The sequence below is a fragment of the Perissodus microlepis genome, chromosome 5 (genome assembly GCF_051167445.1).
Source record: "Perissodus microlepis isolate ML-2025 ecotype Zambia chromosome 5, ASM5116744v1, whole genome shotgun sequence".
Taxonomy (NCBI): Eukaryota; Metazoa; Chordata; class Actinopteri; order Cichliformes; family Cichlidae; genus Perissodus; species Perissodus microlepis.
The window spans coordinates 15,710,091-15,726,032 of NC_140465.1; the positions used below are offsets into that span (position 1 = coordinate 15,710,091).

At 42.2% G+C, this 15,942-nt stretch overlaps 2 protein-coding genes and 1 pseudogene across 4 annotated transcripts; 2 read left to right on the plus strand and 1 right to left on the minus strand.

The window, feature by feature from the left end:
* Positions 1-518: 518 nt before the first annotated feature.
* LOC146386950 (uncharacterized) lies at positions 519-1,652 on the plus strand (annotated as a pseudogene).
* Position 1,653: 1 nt separating this feature from the next.
* Positions 1,654-5,807, plus strand: LOC146386951 (protein NYNRIN-like). The gene has a single exon (XM_084928196.1). It carries the CDS (start codon positions 2,181-2,183, stop codon positions 4,638-4,640), a length of 2,460 nt encoding a protein of 819 aa, XP_084784322.1. The 5' UTR covers positions 1,654-2,180; the 3' UTR covers positions 4,641-5,807.
* A 2,866-nt stretch (positions 5,808-8,673) lies between these two features.
* mcrs1 (microspherule protein 1) lies at positions 8,674-15,821 on the minus strand. 3 transcript variants are annotated; one of them, XM_084928201.1, is made up of 15 exons: positions 15,761-15,821; positions 15,646-15,673; positions 14,867-15,021; positions 14,543-14,681; positions 14,255-14,419; positions 13,996-14,105; positions 13,749-13,857; positions 13,413-13,551; positions 12,995-13,070; positions 12,804-12,832; positions 11,187-11,279; positions 10,988-11,070; positions 10,746-10,833; positions 9,198-9,325; positions 8,674-9,103 (listed from the first exon to the last, which is right to left on the minus strand). In XM_084928201.1, exons 3-15 carry the CDS (start codon positions 15,019-15,021, stop codon positions 9,017-9,019), a joined length of 1,401 nt encoding a protein of 466 aa, XP_084784327.1. In that variant the 5' UTR covers positions 15,646-15,673; positions 15,761-15,821; the 3' UTR covers positions 8,674-9,016. The 3 variants fall into 3 exon arrangements, with proteins under 3 accessions (XP_084784327.1, XP_084784324.1, XP_084784326.1); XM_084928198.1 differs by having other exon boundaries at positions 15,646-15,809; XM_084928200.1 differs by having other exon boundaries at positions 15,629-15,809.
* Between the last annotated feature and the right edge of the window lie 121 nt (positions 15,822-15,942).

A 15,942-nucleotide genomic window follows, 5' to 3' on the forward strand; every position in this document is an offset into this window, starting at 1 on the left:
TGAGTGAAGCTCGTGATAAGCACAATTCCAAAAAGAAGGAGAAAGAGGCCAATAAACCTATGATGATTGTACATCCCCAAGCTGATCCTGCGCCCGATTGGCCAGATCTCGATCCAAACCTATATCCTGATGACCGCAATCTACCAAGGCAGAGATGACCTGCAGGAAATTGGGGGGGTCGATCGTTCGCAAAGAGGGCGTGGTGGATCCTGGCAGGGGGGCCCCAGGGCTCGTGGTTCAGGGAATCCTAGCTCCAACTCATGGAATGTCTGTTATGAATGTGGAAGAGAAGGGCACTGGGCTCGATATTGCCGTGCGCGGCCACCAGCCCCTGAACGCAGAGAACACCCATATCAGGCACGTGGAGCTCCAAGGGGCAGAGGTGTCTACAGAGGAGGACACCAAGCTCCCAACCCAAGTGCAGCGCCAAGTCCTCAATATCCGGTGGCTGACTGGGCCGGTGAGGAGGAGTACTGATGGGACCTAGAGAGACCGCACAGCAGGGGGACGGCAGAACCCATGCTGTCAATGACTGTGGAAGGTGCCGAGCTGCCCTTTCTGGTAGACACTGGAGCAACTTACTCAACACTGAGAACGACACCAAGCAGTGCTACCATCTCTAATCACACGGTCCGTGTGATAGGTTTCTCTGGGATCCCAATGACTCTGCCACTTACAGACCCAGCTCTGACCCAGCTGGGCAAACAGACTTTGAAACACAGGTATGTGGTCTCCCCACAAGTGCCTGTGAATCTGATGGGCCGGGATCTGCTCATCAAATTGGGAGCCACCATCATGTGTTCTGCAGATGGATTACTTGTGACTCTGCCAGGAGGAACAAAACTCCCGTGCCTGGAAACAAACTCTTAAGAATCAATATTTGGTTCAAGACTGTGAACAAGCAACAGCCGACATTTACTGGGGACGGCTAGCAGAAGAAGGCATTCTGAAACAATACCAACTTTGGAAATCCTGGATTGTGAGTCTTGCGGTGTATACACCGCCCAGAGATCCCTACCACGTCACTCTCTTTTATGATAGGGATGACGATGAGGTGTATCGAGAAGCCTTCCAGTCTGAACTTGAGGGTCAGACCTGGAAGGTCCAATCACAAAACATCTATGTGGGGCCGGAAGGTGTAGCCGCTGGGATCAAATTAACAGATGAACAACTGCCTTGGTACAATTTGGGACCGGATTCAGCCCCACATATCACATTGGCAGTCCATGAAGGTCATCAGGCAATGGAATTGGGATCGATGGTCAAAAGGGCAATGGATGAGGCTTGGTGGCAAACTACCCAAATTCCAAATGTCTCATATGCACCAAAATGCAAAACGTACCGTATCACATGTCTGTCTGAAGACGCAGTGATTTTAGAACATCAACAAATATCCAGAACGCATGGTAGGGAGAGAACTGAACATCCAGATGCAGTAGCGCAACTTTCAAAATTGCCAGACGATCTTTGGTCTACTGGGCTTACAGATGTCGGCCTAGCCACTTGTTCGCCCGTCCTGTTCCACCTAAAGTCGCAGGCACCAATTACACGACCACAGTATAAATACAAATCTGAAGCAGAAGAAGGGATTGCTGAAACGATTGAGGGGCTGCTGAAAGTAGGAGTGCTTGAGCCCTCGCAATCCCTTTGAAACACACCAATCTTGCCGGTGGAGAAACATGGGACAGGGAAGTACCGTATGGCGCATGATTTAAGAGCAGTTAATGCCATATTGCGTACCGAAACTGTGCCTGTGCCTAACCCGTACACAGCTCTAACTGCCATTACATGGGACCAAAGATGGTTCACATCTAGCTAACGCATTCTTTTGTCTCCCTTTACATGACTCACTTAGGGACATTTTTTCATTCACATACAGAGGTCGCAAGTTCAGATACACACGCCTGCCACAAGGCTTTGCCCTGTCCCCCGGCATTTTTAATCAGGTGCTGAAAGAGGCCCTGTCACCTTGTCAGTTGCCTGAGGGGTGTACACTAATATAATATGTAGATGACTTGCTCATTGCGGCTCCTTCGGCAGCGGCCTGTACGGCAGCATCGCTTGCAGTGCTCAAAAGACTGGCTGAATGTGGCTTCAAAGTAAGTAAAGAAAAACTACAGCTGGTTCGACCAGAAGTCACATTTCTGGGCCGTGTAATCGCACATAAATCATTGGGACTAATGAACACACACAGAGACCAAATTTTGACACACCCAAAACCAAGAACGGTGAAAGAGCTCCTTTCTTTTCTTGGCCTCACGGGCTACAGCAGACAGTTCATTCCAAACTATGCAGGAAGGAGAGCCCCCTTACGGGACTTGATCAAACAGGTGGGCGTTCGAAACCTTAAGGCTGAACTGCCATGGACACTCGACACTGAAACTGCGTTCATTTCATTAAAACAAGATTTGTCAAGAGCCTCTGATCTGGCGACGCCCAATTATGAGGAACCATTTTACTTAGATATTTCTGAAACACATGGCACCATAAATGGAGTGTTGTTTCAGAAAAAAGAGGGAGCAAGACAGGTATTTATGTATGTCAGTATAAGATTGAACCCAACAGAAGCGAGACATCCTACATGCACACAACATGCAGCAGGGGTCGCTAAAATAATACAGAAGACAGCACATGTAGTGAGAGAACACCCATTAAAAGTTCTTACCACACACAGCGTGGTGGCATATGTGAACTCACAAGCATTCACTATGACACCACTAACACAACAGAGATTGAGTAAGGTTCTGGAGGCTCCAAATCTGACATTTACACATGAAGGAATCAATATGGCAGATTTAATGGGATCAGGAGAACCCCATGACTGTGTTAAGAAAGCAGAAGTTGAAGGGAAAGTCAGGGAAGACTTAAAAGCAGAACCCATTCCTGGAGCTGAGGACTGGTTTACAGATGGCTGCTGTCGTCGTGATGAAGAAGGATTGAAAGCAGGCTATGCCATAGTCTGTAAACAAGGAACTGGATTTGAAGTAAAAGAAGCAGGAAGAATTGAAGGACAACAGTCTGCTCAGAGAGCAGAAGTAATTGCACTAAGTCAGGCCTTGAGACTGGCCAAAGACAAAAGAGTGAACATTTATACTGATTCGGCCTATGGTTTTGGAGCAGCCCACGTGGAGCTCACTCAATGGAAAAGAGCGGGTTTCAGAACGGCAACAAATGCTCCTATTTGCCATAGGAAGGAAATGGAGGAACTGGAGAGTGCCCTGCATGACCCAAACGAGGTGAGCATTATTAAATGTAAAGGACACTCTCAGGCAAACACCATGGTTGCAAAAGGAAATCAGAAAGCAGACGAAGCCGCAAAGGAAGCAGCAGGCTATAAAGGACGACAGCAAATGGTGCAGGTGATTGCTGAAGAAGAAGCAGGCATCAATATGCTGGAGGAAGCCAGACAGGCTCAGGAGGAGGCATCTCTGGAGGAAAAAGGGGTGTGGCAGAGAAAAGGAGCCTGGAAAGAAGGTGGTATCTGCAGAGGACCCGATGGAAGACCAGTTTTAACCGATAAACTGGCCAGACAGAAGATAACTGAGGCACACGGGCTTGGCCACGTGGGAGTGGCACAGATGGAAAGAAATTTGTGTCACTGGTGGCATCCAGATCTAACAGCCATGATAAAAGAAAAAGCCCGAACGTGCTTAATCTGTGGAGCACACAATCCAAAGCCGGTGGTAAAGCCGGAAGCAGGTAAGTTTCTCCTGCCTGAAAGGCCAGGAGAGGAAATTGTTATTGATTTTACTGACATGATTGATGTGGGCCCTGGGGGAGTTAGGTATTTGTTGGTGTGTGTAGATGCTCTGACCGGTTGGCCAGAAGCATGGCCTACAAAAAGAGAATTAATCAATCATTATATCCCTAGGCATGGGTTTCCCCGGCGCATTAGATCGGACAATGGAACCCACTTTAAAAACCAACACCTGGCAGAAGTGGAGAGGATGTTGGGAGTAAAACACAGGTTTGGAACAGTGTACCATCCTCAATCTCAAGGGAAGGTAGAGAGGATGAACTTAAATTTGAAAAACAAATTATCTAAAATCTGTGCGCAGACAGGGCTAAATTGGATCTCAGCTCTGCCAATTGCTCTAATGACTATAAGATGTTCTGTTAATAAGTCCACAGGGTTTACGCCACATGAGTTGCAGACGGGAAGGCCGTTCCCAGCACCCTGGACCGAGGTCCCGGTGGAACCGAGCACCAGGAGTAACAGGTCTCATGCAGAATACTGGAATGAATTAAAAGTTCTTGTCTCCAGTTTCACAAAACAGGTCACCTCTGGAGTACACGCTGTGGACAGGGCGACCCCGGAGGCAAAGGTGGTGTGGCTGAAGGTGCTCAAACGAAAGTGGAAGGAACCACGCTGGACGGGTCCTTACGAGGTCATTGCCAGAACGACTACAGCAGTTCAACTGAAAGGGAAAGGCGACACCTGGTATCACTGGTCGCAGTGTGCACCAGCACATGAGAGCTTGGTAGAAGAAGACTCGTCTTCAACTAACACAGGTGTCAACAAACAGAGGCAGAATAAACCCTCTCACCTGTGCAACAGGCCGACCAGTGGTCCACCTGGGAGGCCGAAGAAAGAAGAAGAGCATCGCAGAAGGTCGCCGCGCCACCAAAAGGAGCGGTAACAAATTGAAAGAACTAGAAGGAGTGAAAGTGTAGGCTAAAGCTAAAATCCACACAACATAATGGAAATGCCTGAACCTCAAAAGAGGGACAGGAGGAGTATTACAATATTGTTTTTGATTTTACGTATCCTATGTGCATTAATATTGATTGCGGCCGGGTGTGTTTTCTTGTTTATCTTTTGCAGGGCGCATTTTTGTGAGTCTGTGTTTGGATGGTGGAAAGGTTTGGCCATGTCAGCACTTTTTTCCTTGGCCATACTTTTAGGAATACTGGTCACCTGTGGTTGTTGTGTCATTCCTTGTGTCAGAAGATTGTCGGTAAAGGTAGTGGCAAGGGCAGTGGACCCCGGAGCGGTTGTTCCGGTGTTCCAGTGTCCATTGAGGAACTTAGATGCCATGGAGTGGGCCGAGGAGTGATACAACACGAGGTGTGGTGACATTCCTTTTTGGAATGTCAAAAGAGGGAATGTGGAGATACAGAAATTCTTTTATTGCTGCCATATAATCTGCATCATTATAATTGCATTAATAACATTCTTTACAGCATTATTTCATCTAATAATATTTCTCACAGTATTGATATTGCATTACAGTTGTTTATTGAAGATGTTAATTTGAGGATCCTTCCATTGTGTTAACTTTTATTACAAGTACGGTCAGAAGTATTTCATACACATTGCATATTTGTGCTTATTTCGAGTTGATGTTCGGTTCATTAAAGGTCTTAAGCTTCACTGGCGTGACTGTCCAGTGATACATGCTGAGGGAAACTAGAACATAGAAGGATAACTGCAATGCATGCTTACAATACATATAACACATATAATCTAGGAATGTGTCAGGCCTGAGGCCTTAACTCATTTGGTGTCTCACTATATTTTACTCGGCAACAGATGACCAGAGTCAATAATTAGCCCCAGAGACCCAGAGGGCTTGAAGTTTATTACCTTGTATGGAAGGTGTTATAGAAAAAGAGAAGTTCTATGTCTGTTTATAGCCATTAAAGATGTACAAGATGTACCATTAACTGTGACTAATGTCTGGAACCTATTTTAATCTGTAATTGACGCCATGGGGGGGCATGTACCCCACTGCTTTATAAGTGTCCACAACATGTATTTTGGTCAGAGGACATAGGCTGATGTTTTCTCCTGGCTGCTAATAAACTCACTGTTTGATTGCACTTTTCTGGGGCCTCCGTGGTTTGTCTCACTGCTCTACATTGATCGATTTCGCAACAGACCCTAAATAATAATACAGAGAAAGCGACAATCAGACAAGCCCATATGAACAAGCACTTGGTGACAGTGGAAAGGAAAAACTCCTTTTTAACAGGAACAAACGTTTAGTAGAAGTGGGCACAGGGACAGGGGTGAGGGGAGGAAGACAGAACAAAAGACCTTGTACTTTCTTTTCAAATGCAAGGAATTTGAAGTGAATCCCAAAATTTGGACCAGTAGCATGACATTTATCCATCTGCATTCATTATATTTGTAGAGGTTGTGATAGCTCTGACAGGTTGGCAACACGGTTACAATACCTTCTCAAATTAGTGCAGATATTATTATGATTGAGCATTATTGCTCCCAGGCACATAGATCCTTATCCATTCGCTTCCACTTATCCTTTTCAGGGCGAGATACACCCTGGACAGGTCGCTATACCCTGGACAGGTCACTACACCCTGGACAGGTTGCTATACCCTGGACAGGTCACTATACCCTGGACAGGGTATAGTGACACAGAGACAGACAGAGACAGACAACCACTGGGCAATTTGGATTAATCAGTTAACCTATTCCCACAAACTGCATGTCTTTGGACGGTGGGAGGAAGCCAGTGTACCTGGAGGGAACCCACGCAAACACAGGGAGAACGTGCAAACTCCACACGGGAAGACTTGGCCTGATGGTGGAACTGAACTCAGAAACGTTTTTATTCTGTGCATCTCAGCAGGAATAGGTGAATGAAACTGCAAAATGAAGACAAAATGCCTTTTTTATGATTGCATGGCAACCTGTTTTCTCTTTTAATCCCATCTTTTCAGTTTCATTTTGAGGTCACGCCCGCAGTTTCACTTTCCTTTACACAATGGAAAACCCTGCAGTGACTCACATTTTGGAAGAACTTAGCAGTGTGCCCACATTGGTCCACTCTTGTGTTTGATGTGTCTGAGTGTTGCCCCTTTCCTTTGTTTAAACTTGGCCAATATGTGAGCTTTGCCATGTTTGAGTAATCCGGTCAAAACTGGTCTGAGGACGGAGTTGCAATGTCAACAGCAGATTTAGTGGACTGCCCTATCTTTATTTTGGCAATCTCCTGGTACAATGTGAATGTGTGTGTGATTGGGTGGATGACTGAATGTAGTGTAAAGCGCTTTGGGGTCCATAGGGACTAAGTAAAGCGCTATACAAATACAGGCCATTTACATTTGCACACATAGTCTTCTTGTAAATCAAAATATATATTTTCGTATCCAAGTAGTGATACATTGCCTTTTCTTTTGTTTCTTCATGTTGTTGCTAGGTAGCCCGTGAAACAGGTACTCATGTTGTGTATTTTAACATTTCACAGACAAAACCTGGTTAATGAGATTCCACATGGAAAGAGAGCCACCAGGTTACATTCAAACTTTACACACACCTTATATAAATATTTAAGAGTTACTTATGTAATACTAACAGTCTGCCAGTGGTGCGTAGGTTGTTGCAATTCGGTGGAATGTATTAATTTACAAGAGTTGTAAAGATCCCTATAGGGTTCAGTTCAGGTGAAAAAATTGAATGGATTATGTTCTTATTGCTGTGGAGTTCATATAGATTTTGAACAGCTTATAGAATTTATTCTCTCCTGAGCGGTGAAAGAGGCGGGCAGAGTGTGTAAGTGTGTTTATGTCTCTGTAGGAAAATTCTGTCACATATGTGCATAATAACACCTAGAATAGTGATCCTGTTGTTTTGTTAACTGGTTGGCTTTCTAGTGCCATCTACTGGTCAAATGTACTCCTCGTGTCTTAACACTTCAGCACTTTGGTAACAAAAAGGGTAACACTTGTGAGGAGTATGGATTTTCCGGTTCTTTAAAATTCATCTCGAACAAATCAGAGCAGGATGGTTAAACCTGCACTGACATGCTGTCAGTTTAATGAAATGTGTTATTTTGTCAGTCCTTTAAATGCACTTGGTATGTATTTTGGGAAGACCATTGACTATTCATGCCTCATTACTCGTTGTCATTCAACAAAGCTCTATGGTGAAAATAAAGTTTAATGTAAAAGTTAATGACTCTACTCCATCCTACAGTAACTGAATGTTAGGCAAGATAACTTCATCTAGGATTAATAAATTAATAATAGAGAATGAAATTAGTTTTGTGAGCAAACAATATTTTAGCCTAATTAAGGCATATTAAGCTTAGTTAAACAGAAGAACAGGGCAAAGGCCTGCAGGGCGCCTCTTATACAACAAATAAAGCTGTTGCAGACTAACAGACTAATATCACACAGGAAAAGCAAAGACCATAAATAATTTCCCCCTCAAATTCTCCCAATCCGTGCATTGACCTCACTGTTATAGTTTAGTAAAATCTTTCTTACTGTTGAGATGATGGAATAAAACTGATTAAACTTAAGTTAAAGGCACTCAGCCCAAGAGGACAAACGTAATACACTCAGTTTTGCTCACATGCATTACCTTTTTAATTTGAAAAGTGGAACTAGCGATCACTGGTGCTCTCAGACACTTTAAGTGGTGTTCAGCACTTAAAGTGTCTAAGTTAAACAGGGAGTTCGTTTTCAGTCAGTGTGCTTCATCATACCTGCTGCATGCTAAATAAGCATATAAAGATAGTCTCAGTCAAAAGATATAGTGGACTTATACGTCGAGTCATCTCGTGTAAAGTCAATATTCAGTGTTTTCAGCTGTTTTTTTTTCTTATTTACAAACAGATTTCTTTGCAAGTTTGTTTCATCCAGAACTGTTTTTTTCTTTTTTGGGAACATGCAAAATTTAATATTCAAACAGCCAGACATTCATTGTGTATACAAGTTTATTAATTTGAAAAAGTTTTACTACAGAATTTAAATACAATATTGTGAAAAGCTGGAAAAAGCGGGGCTCTGTGAGAGTGTCTACATTACATACAACATAAAATATCCACACACCAAGTAAAAACCTGTTGCTGTCGTGCTCCAGGATTTAGCTGAAGCCTGTGTGAAAATCACATTTCAGGCTGAGGGGTGAGAAGGCCATTGTCAGTCCTATCCCCTCGAAGCACTACAATGCCTCACAAGAGCACCTGTAACCAGTGTTGAGCAGACCGCCTGATATGACATGCTCTGCTGCCATAGGCCGATTCTGCAGCTGCAAGGCTGACGATCACTGTTGTGTCATCTTGGCTGCTTCAGCTTTTATTAGAGAGATGAGCTCCAGATTAATAAGAAACACGAAGCGAAGACCTGCAATCTGAAGAAACAGACAGGTTATTTAAGCAAGAATAAAAGATTAAACAGCCGTTTAATATGAATAATAAACAATTTGGTTAAGATTCTGACATTACCTCCACCACCGAGTTATTATTTAATTTCCACTTGTTGCCTGACAGGACCGGTCTGCCATCTATGTAAATAGGCCGCCTGCCCTCATTGGCAATGAAGAAGTCTCCGTTGTTCTTCAACTTAATAATTCCTGGCAAAACAAACAGTAAACATCAAGTACATCTGATCGACCTCTGCAAGCTGAAACACTAAAATTTAACCAGACAAACTGATGCTTCCATTTGTCAAAAGAATGATTCAGTTTCTTCTTCTTCTTCTGTTTTCAGCTGCTCCCTTTAAGGGTCACAGAAGTATATTATCTGCTTCCATCTCACCCGTTCCCTAACATCCTTCTCTGTCACACAAACCCTCTGCATGTCCTAGTTCATTAAATCCATGAATCTTTTGTGCTCCTCCTCTTTTCCTTCTACCTGGCAGCTCCATATTCAATATCCTTTGACCAATACATCTATAATCCTTCCTCTGCACATGTCCATGTCCAATAAATAGATACATGTGGGTGAGAAACATCAATAATCATGGCTGTAAAAGGCACAGGAGACACAATGAGCAATCAGACAGAGGGAAGGGAGCAGATTTGACTGTGAGAGAAATGCTGTTCCACAGTTTGGGGGCAAGCACAGAGAACAGTCTCCTCTGAGTTTAACTCCAGAGCAAGGGACAGTCAGAAGCATCGGATCAGCAGACAAGAATGACCTGGAAGCTGATCGGGGGTGTAAGAGGTCAGAGATTTAATGAGTGAGTCAAATCACTATGGTCTTTGTAGGCAAACAAGATGATCTGAAATTGATTCTGAACCTTACTGCCAAGCAGCTAAAACAGGTGAGATCTGATGTCTTTTTCAGGTGCCTGTGAGGAACCGAGCAGCAGCATGGTCACTCCGAATAACAATCTTAACATCTTCAACTCTGCCACCTCCAAACTGACCTCCTGTTACCATACAACCCAACAGGTCTCACTACCATGATGTAAACCTTCCCTTGCACTCTTGCTGCCATCCATCTGTCACAAATAACCTGATACTAGTCTCTACCCATTCCACTCTGCCTGCACTCTCTTCTGCACTGTCTGTTGCTTTGGATGGTTGACCTCAGGTATTTATACTCATCTACCTTCACACTCTCTACTCGTTGCATCTTCACCTTTCCAACTCTCTCCCTGTCATTTACACACATTTTCTGTTTTGTTTCTACTGACTTTCATTCTGCTTTTTTCCCTCTACCTTTTCAGGCTCTCTTCCAACTGCTCCCACTACAGATCACAGTGTTATCTGTAAACATCATAATCCATGGAGAATCCTGCCTGACCTTATCTATTAATCTGTCCATGACAACTTCAAACAAGAAGGAATGGTGCGATTTCAGAGTCTCTAAATGGTTACTGGATAAGCCATGAAGACAAGCTATACTTGTCATGCTTTCTTTATGCATGCGTTTGGCCAAAATCCAAATGAAGGGACTAACAGTGATGTGTGTGCATGACTGGACTTAGGAAAAAAAGAAAGCAAATGATGAAACGACATGGTGTTGTTCAAGAAAATGTTAAGTCACCTTGTTTTCTTGAGATTTTCCAAGCAGGCCCCTCTAGCGACAGATCTACATCGATCTGTTTGTCCTTGGTTGCTCTGCCTAATGTAATCTGTGTGAATACGGGTTAAACAAAATTTTTGTATTATACTCCAACAAAAAGAAAAAAACTTTTCTTTTACAGTTACTTGACATTTTCTAACAAACATCTTCATTAAGCATCTTTTCCCTTTAGTCCTTGTTTCTATTATTGAAAGATTACTTACCTCTCTTGATCTCATAAGGTAGCGTACCATTCTTCCACGTAATGCTGCAAGCGTCTGGTTGTCAAAGTCAGGCATGCTCATCCCTGAAACCCCCAAAACAAAATAAAAACATATGCACACAAATAAGTTCTGCATTCCTCAGAACATAAACAAATATAAAGGCTTTCATTTGCACTTTATGAATGAAAGCTTAAGTAACCTGTGATACTGTCCACAAGAACCTGCCAACGAGGCAACTCCTGCTCCAGCTGTCTGATTTCTCTTTTCTGGTGACGGTCTGAAATCATCAGCTCTGAAAGAAAAAAAAGTGTGCTGAGCAACTGAGATTACTCTGAGTCAGTTTCCAGTGAGTCACTGTGAACTTAAACTCAACCCCTGACGCAGCAGCGTGAACTTCCCCATCCATACAGAGGACATTAAAACAAACAGATGTCAACAGCAGAATTCCTTTTAGTTCCTTTTAGACATCAGTTTCTTATTCAATGCCTACTCATAGTAATGACGCAGCTTTTAGGATCCCTGGTCAGAACATAGCAATGTCCTGACATTCAAAGATACACATTGTGGATTCAGAATAAATCTACACAATGGCTTTTGTAATGCCCCAATGCATCCAAGCGCATTAAGTGAACAGCCAGGTTGACCAATGAGCCAATGAGTTCCCCTTAACTTTTTACATTTGCTGCACATCAGCACAATCAATGAATAATTAAAAAGTCTGAATGAAAAAGAGCAAAATACATGAATGATAATTTCTCATGTTCTGGCAGGGCATACTGATGGAACATTCCTGTCCTAGATATCAAGAAGATTATGTAAATGGTTCAGATTAAGTAATATTTCAGACTTTGGCTGACTGTTTTTAGTATTTTAGTGTATGCGTAGTGCAGCTAAAAAAAGACTTTTGAACATTTGAATACTTGACTAAATGTAGTTTGAACCAGAGTCTTTATTGATCTAGTTTTAAGAGCATTTAAGTTACACCATTCAAACTCTGCAGTGTGTTTAGATTAATTAATTACATGATGCTGTTTTTTCCTCTGCACATTACCTATCTGTCTTATCAGTTTGATCTATATTGCCATCTCTGTTATTAAATTACAGCTGAATAAATATTTAGTCTAGCTCTTTAACAATGACATTGTTGCTCACAACCTTTGGTTGCCAAATCAGACATCAGTGTTTGCTAAACCTGCTTAGGTTTAACAGGTTTCAGGAGAAAGGACGTTCATGTAAATATTAATATAACCAGAGGTTTACGTCCATGTCATCTACAGACGGATACATTAAGACATTTTAATTCCAGGTAATTAACAAGGAAAAACAAATTATCTGCAATACAGAACTACTGGAACAAAACGCATCTGATCTGGAATTTGACTTCAGCTCACATTGATAATAAGTGATCTGAGCTTCTTTTGACATTCACAGATTAAATGGGTTGGTAAATGGTAAATGGACCGGTGCTTTTATAGTACATTTCTTTCTGAAGTGAACGCTCAATGCACTTTTCATTACAACCCAAATACACCCATTTACAGTGCTGTCTCATGCTTGTCAGTGCTTTCCAACTATCACAGACACACTCACACTTCAATGGGTGCATCAGGGTCAGTCTACTGTTCAGTACTGTTCATCTCATGGACAAACTGACATATGAACCACTTTGAACCCAGAAGAACATTAGAAAATCCACTATTTCCTAAATCACAGTAATCCACAGTGACCTCTCCTGTCTCTTCTTCTTTTAATGTGAATAAAGGTGTTGTGTGATGTGCAAGATTAACTGAATTTACGTCGTAAGCAAATTACTTACCATGTTCCAACACTTCATCTCTGCTGTCCCTGTGTGAAAAGCAACAGAACAACTTATAGGTGCCCTGAAGTCATGGAAATACAATGCTATTTAAGAATTTGGAAAATATAGCATGTAATATCCTTTAGCATGACCTGAAATGTTACAAGCAGTAAAAAATTGCTGAATGCTGAAGTGAATGTCTGACTTACTTTAATTTTACATCATCAACCATCTGCTCGGCGTCGGAGAAGTTGAGAACTTGGTCACCTTTCGGGAGGGGCTGTACTGCAAAACACAGTCAGAGGTAAGATGTTTTTAACAGTTTTTTTTTCTTTTGTACATATTTTAGAGAACAACCAGGTATGTCAAGATAATTCTCAGTAGTTTTATTGGGAGAAAATTATAACATTCATCTTTCAAAACACTGTTGGAGTAACTGTTTGCTATCTTATGTCCAAACATCCTCCTCTCCTCTATTAAAATGTTTACATTGCAAATCCCACAAAGCCACAAAGATGATCAATGCATCTGATGTTGACATGAGTTATACTTGTATGGTTTTCCAGCTGCTCAATACCCAAACTGTCAACAGGAATTTGAATGGATCCTCCAGGAAACTGAACTCACCACTCTGGTCGTCCAGTAGGTAGTACTGCTTGAGCAGCTGCCAGTGCACCAGTAGGCTCTTGGGACTGCGAGACGGGTGAAAGACATTAGGGTGCTTACTTAAAAGCTCCTGAAACACGTCCAGTTTAGGCTGACTGGTCTGTTTAGAGAGAAACATAACACAACACTGTGTGTGAATACAACAGTCCAATATGAACAGTAATAATGTGTTTCATTCCAATCCAGGTGTAATCTCACAATTTCGAGCCATTAAAAAGTGACCTTAACTGGGAATGCATTTTCCCTGTGGAGCACTTATAACAGAATATATACGATAGCCCACTCAATATAACTTACTGAACCAATCTTGGCCAGCAGTGCCTCCTCAGCCTGACTGAAGAGAGCTTTGCTTTGGATTGCTGCAATTGCTTCTGGGTGAAGCTGCCGCATGGCCTGCCATGCCAGCCTAAATAGACACACAAAACCAAGAATGTGCTTAAAAGATGACTCAAACACACAAGTGTAATAAAGCATATGGAGATATGCAGGACTGGGAGACTGCAAAAACCCAGTCAGAGTCAACAACAGATGCTAGGCGTCTTACTTTGAGATGACGGGATCATAGAGCAAAGCGTACCACCGCTCTTTAATTTCACGCAATGTGAAACGACAGCTGAACTTGACCCCCAGATGAACAGAAGTTAAGTCAGTGGTCTACAGACAAACACAGAATACCACACAAGATACCATGAATCAATACACATTAGATCATACACTGACAATCAAAGCCATTAAACAAAGCAGCTCCTTTGAGCTAATTCAGGACAACCTTTTTGACAATAATCTTCTTTTTGGTAGCTCACCTGCAACACTGCATTTATAAGCAGCAGATCATCTGTGGGTTTCCATCGGCCCAAGTCTTTAGTAATATGTAAAGGCTGCTTGCTTTTCTTAACTCTTTTGGTTAAAGGTGCAGGGTTTAGTACCATTGTCAGAGATGGTGTAAGAGTTGCTCCTGATTTTGTTACCTGAAAAAGCATCATAAAGGGGGGGGGGGATAAGAAAAGAGAGAGAATCATAAAAAATGTGCATATTTATCATCTTTAATGTGAATTCACTCAATAATCTGTGGATTTGTTGGTCTTATTTACCTTTTTTTTCTCACTTGAGGAAGGCTCACTCCCTGAACAGCGCACAGGCTCCATTACGGGTGGACCTTTGACTCTACTGGATGACTTCACAAGACTGCTTTCCACTAGCTCATCGTCAAACTTTTTTCGCTTTATTGACCTAAAGAAATTGTGATAATAAAGTAGTTCTTTAAAAATTTAAAGATTAACCAGGGAAAAAAACAAAACAAAGCACAGTACTGAAACACCATCAGCATAGAAAACGAAGGTTCATTTCTTCCTGCTAGTTATGCTGGAATATCACCCTGACTGAAATAATGAAATATACATTAGAAGATATCAAACCTGGATGAACTTCTGCGTTTGGGAACACCACTGCCAAATGCTTGTGTTGCTGTCCTTTTCAGGTCTTTTACTCCAAGTGACTCTTCATCCTCTGACCGACTCTGAGCACCACCTACTCCCATCGAGGTGCCAACCACAGGGTCACCAGCCTGCATCTGTTCAAATGCGTCAGGAAACAAAGCAAGAAAGAGTTAAAACGTTTCTCAGCAACACTTTGTTTCACAGAGTCACTAAACTTTAAATATGCTGTTGTCTGTAAAGGTTTCTTTACATTTGCGATGAACTGGTAGGTTTTCACTAAATTCAAACGCCATGATATTAAGCATTTTATTAACACTGGAATAACAATAAAAGTACAACTCCAGACGTAAACCGAAAGTTAGTCCGGGCACACAGATTACAGGATAAATGTTTTATTAATAGTTTAAATTCACAATTGTGTATAAAACTGACTAATATTATTATTGTTGTTTTTGTTGTTGCTTATAGGAGTCAGGGGAATTAACGACTAACAAGTTAGCTAGCTTTGAGGGGCCTTTGTTGACATGTAAACAAATGCCATCTATTGCTGCCTTCGGAACGTTATATTAAATAACAAATGGATATCTATAACAAACCTCTCTCTCAGAAAGCAACACACTAAGGTCTGTTTAGCTAACAAGCGTAATTTGATTTAAATGACCGTTGGTTTGTGTTAGCTAGCTAACATTAGCTAAGCTAACTGCTAGCTTTGATTATTAACGAGTTAAAGTAACAAGTTACGCTGTTTTGCCACTCGCCTTCCCACACTGTTCCCCTTCGTTGTATCTGTAAAGGAAAAGATTAAGTTATTATAGTCCAGTATTTCTCTTTGTAAATCCCTCGTTGTTTCGGCTACATGGCTAACTCGCTTACTTGACGCTTGCCTCGTTAGCAATAGCCGTTTGGCTAGACAGTTGTTTTCTTCCTGTCTAGCACACCCGCTGTTCGCAACACCGCCGCCATCCGGGCTAAAGTAACAGTGGCCTCCGTTATCTTTAACATGTTGTATTACAGTGCCTTCCTCTGAATATTCATCTGTCAGAACAATGCACGTC

Coding starts and splice junctions, on each gene's coding strand:
- mcrs1 (XM_084928201.1), bottom strand. CDS start 15,021: ATGCAGGCTGGTGACCCTGTGGTTGGCACCTCGATGGGAGTAGGTGGT. Junction 11,280..12,803: donor AGATGAAGTGTTGGAACATG/GTAAGTAATTTG, acceptor TTTTTCTTTCAG/AGCTGATGATTTCAGACCGT. Junction 9,326..10,745: donor GAAAATCTCAAGAAAACAAG/GTGACTTAACAT, acceptor TTGTTTTGCCAG/GAATTATTAAGTTGAAGAAC.
- LOC146386951 (XM_084928196.1), top strand. CDS start 2,181: ATGAACACACACAGAGACCAAATTTTGACACACCCAAAACCAAGAACG.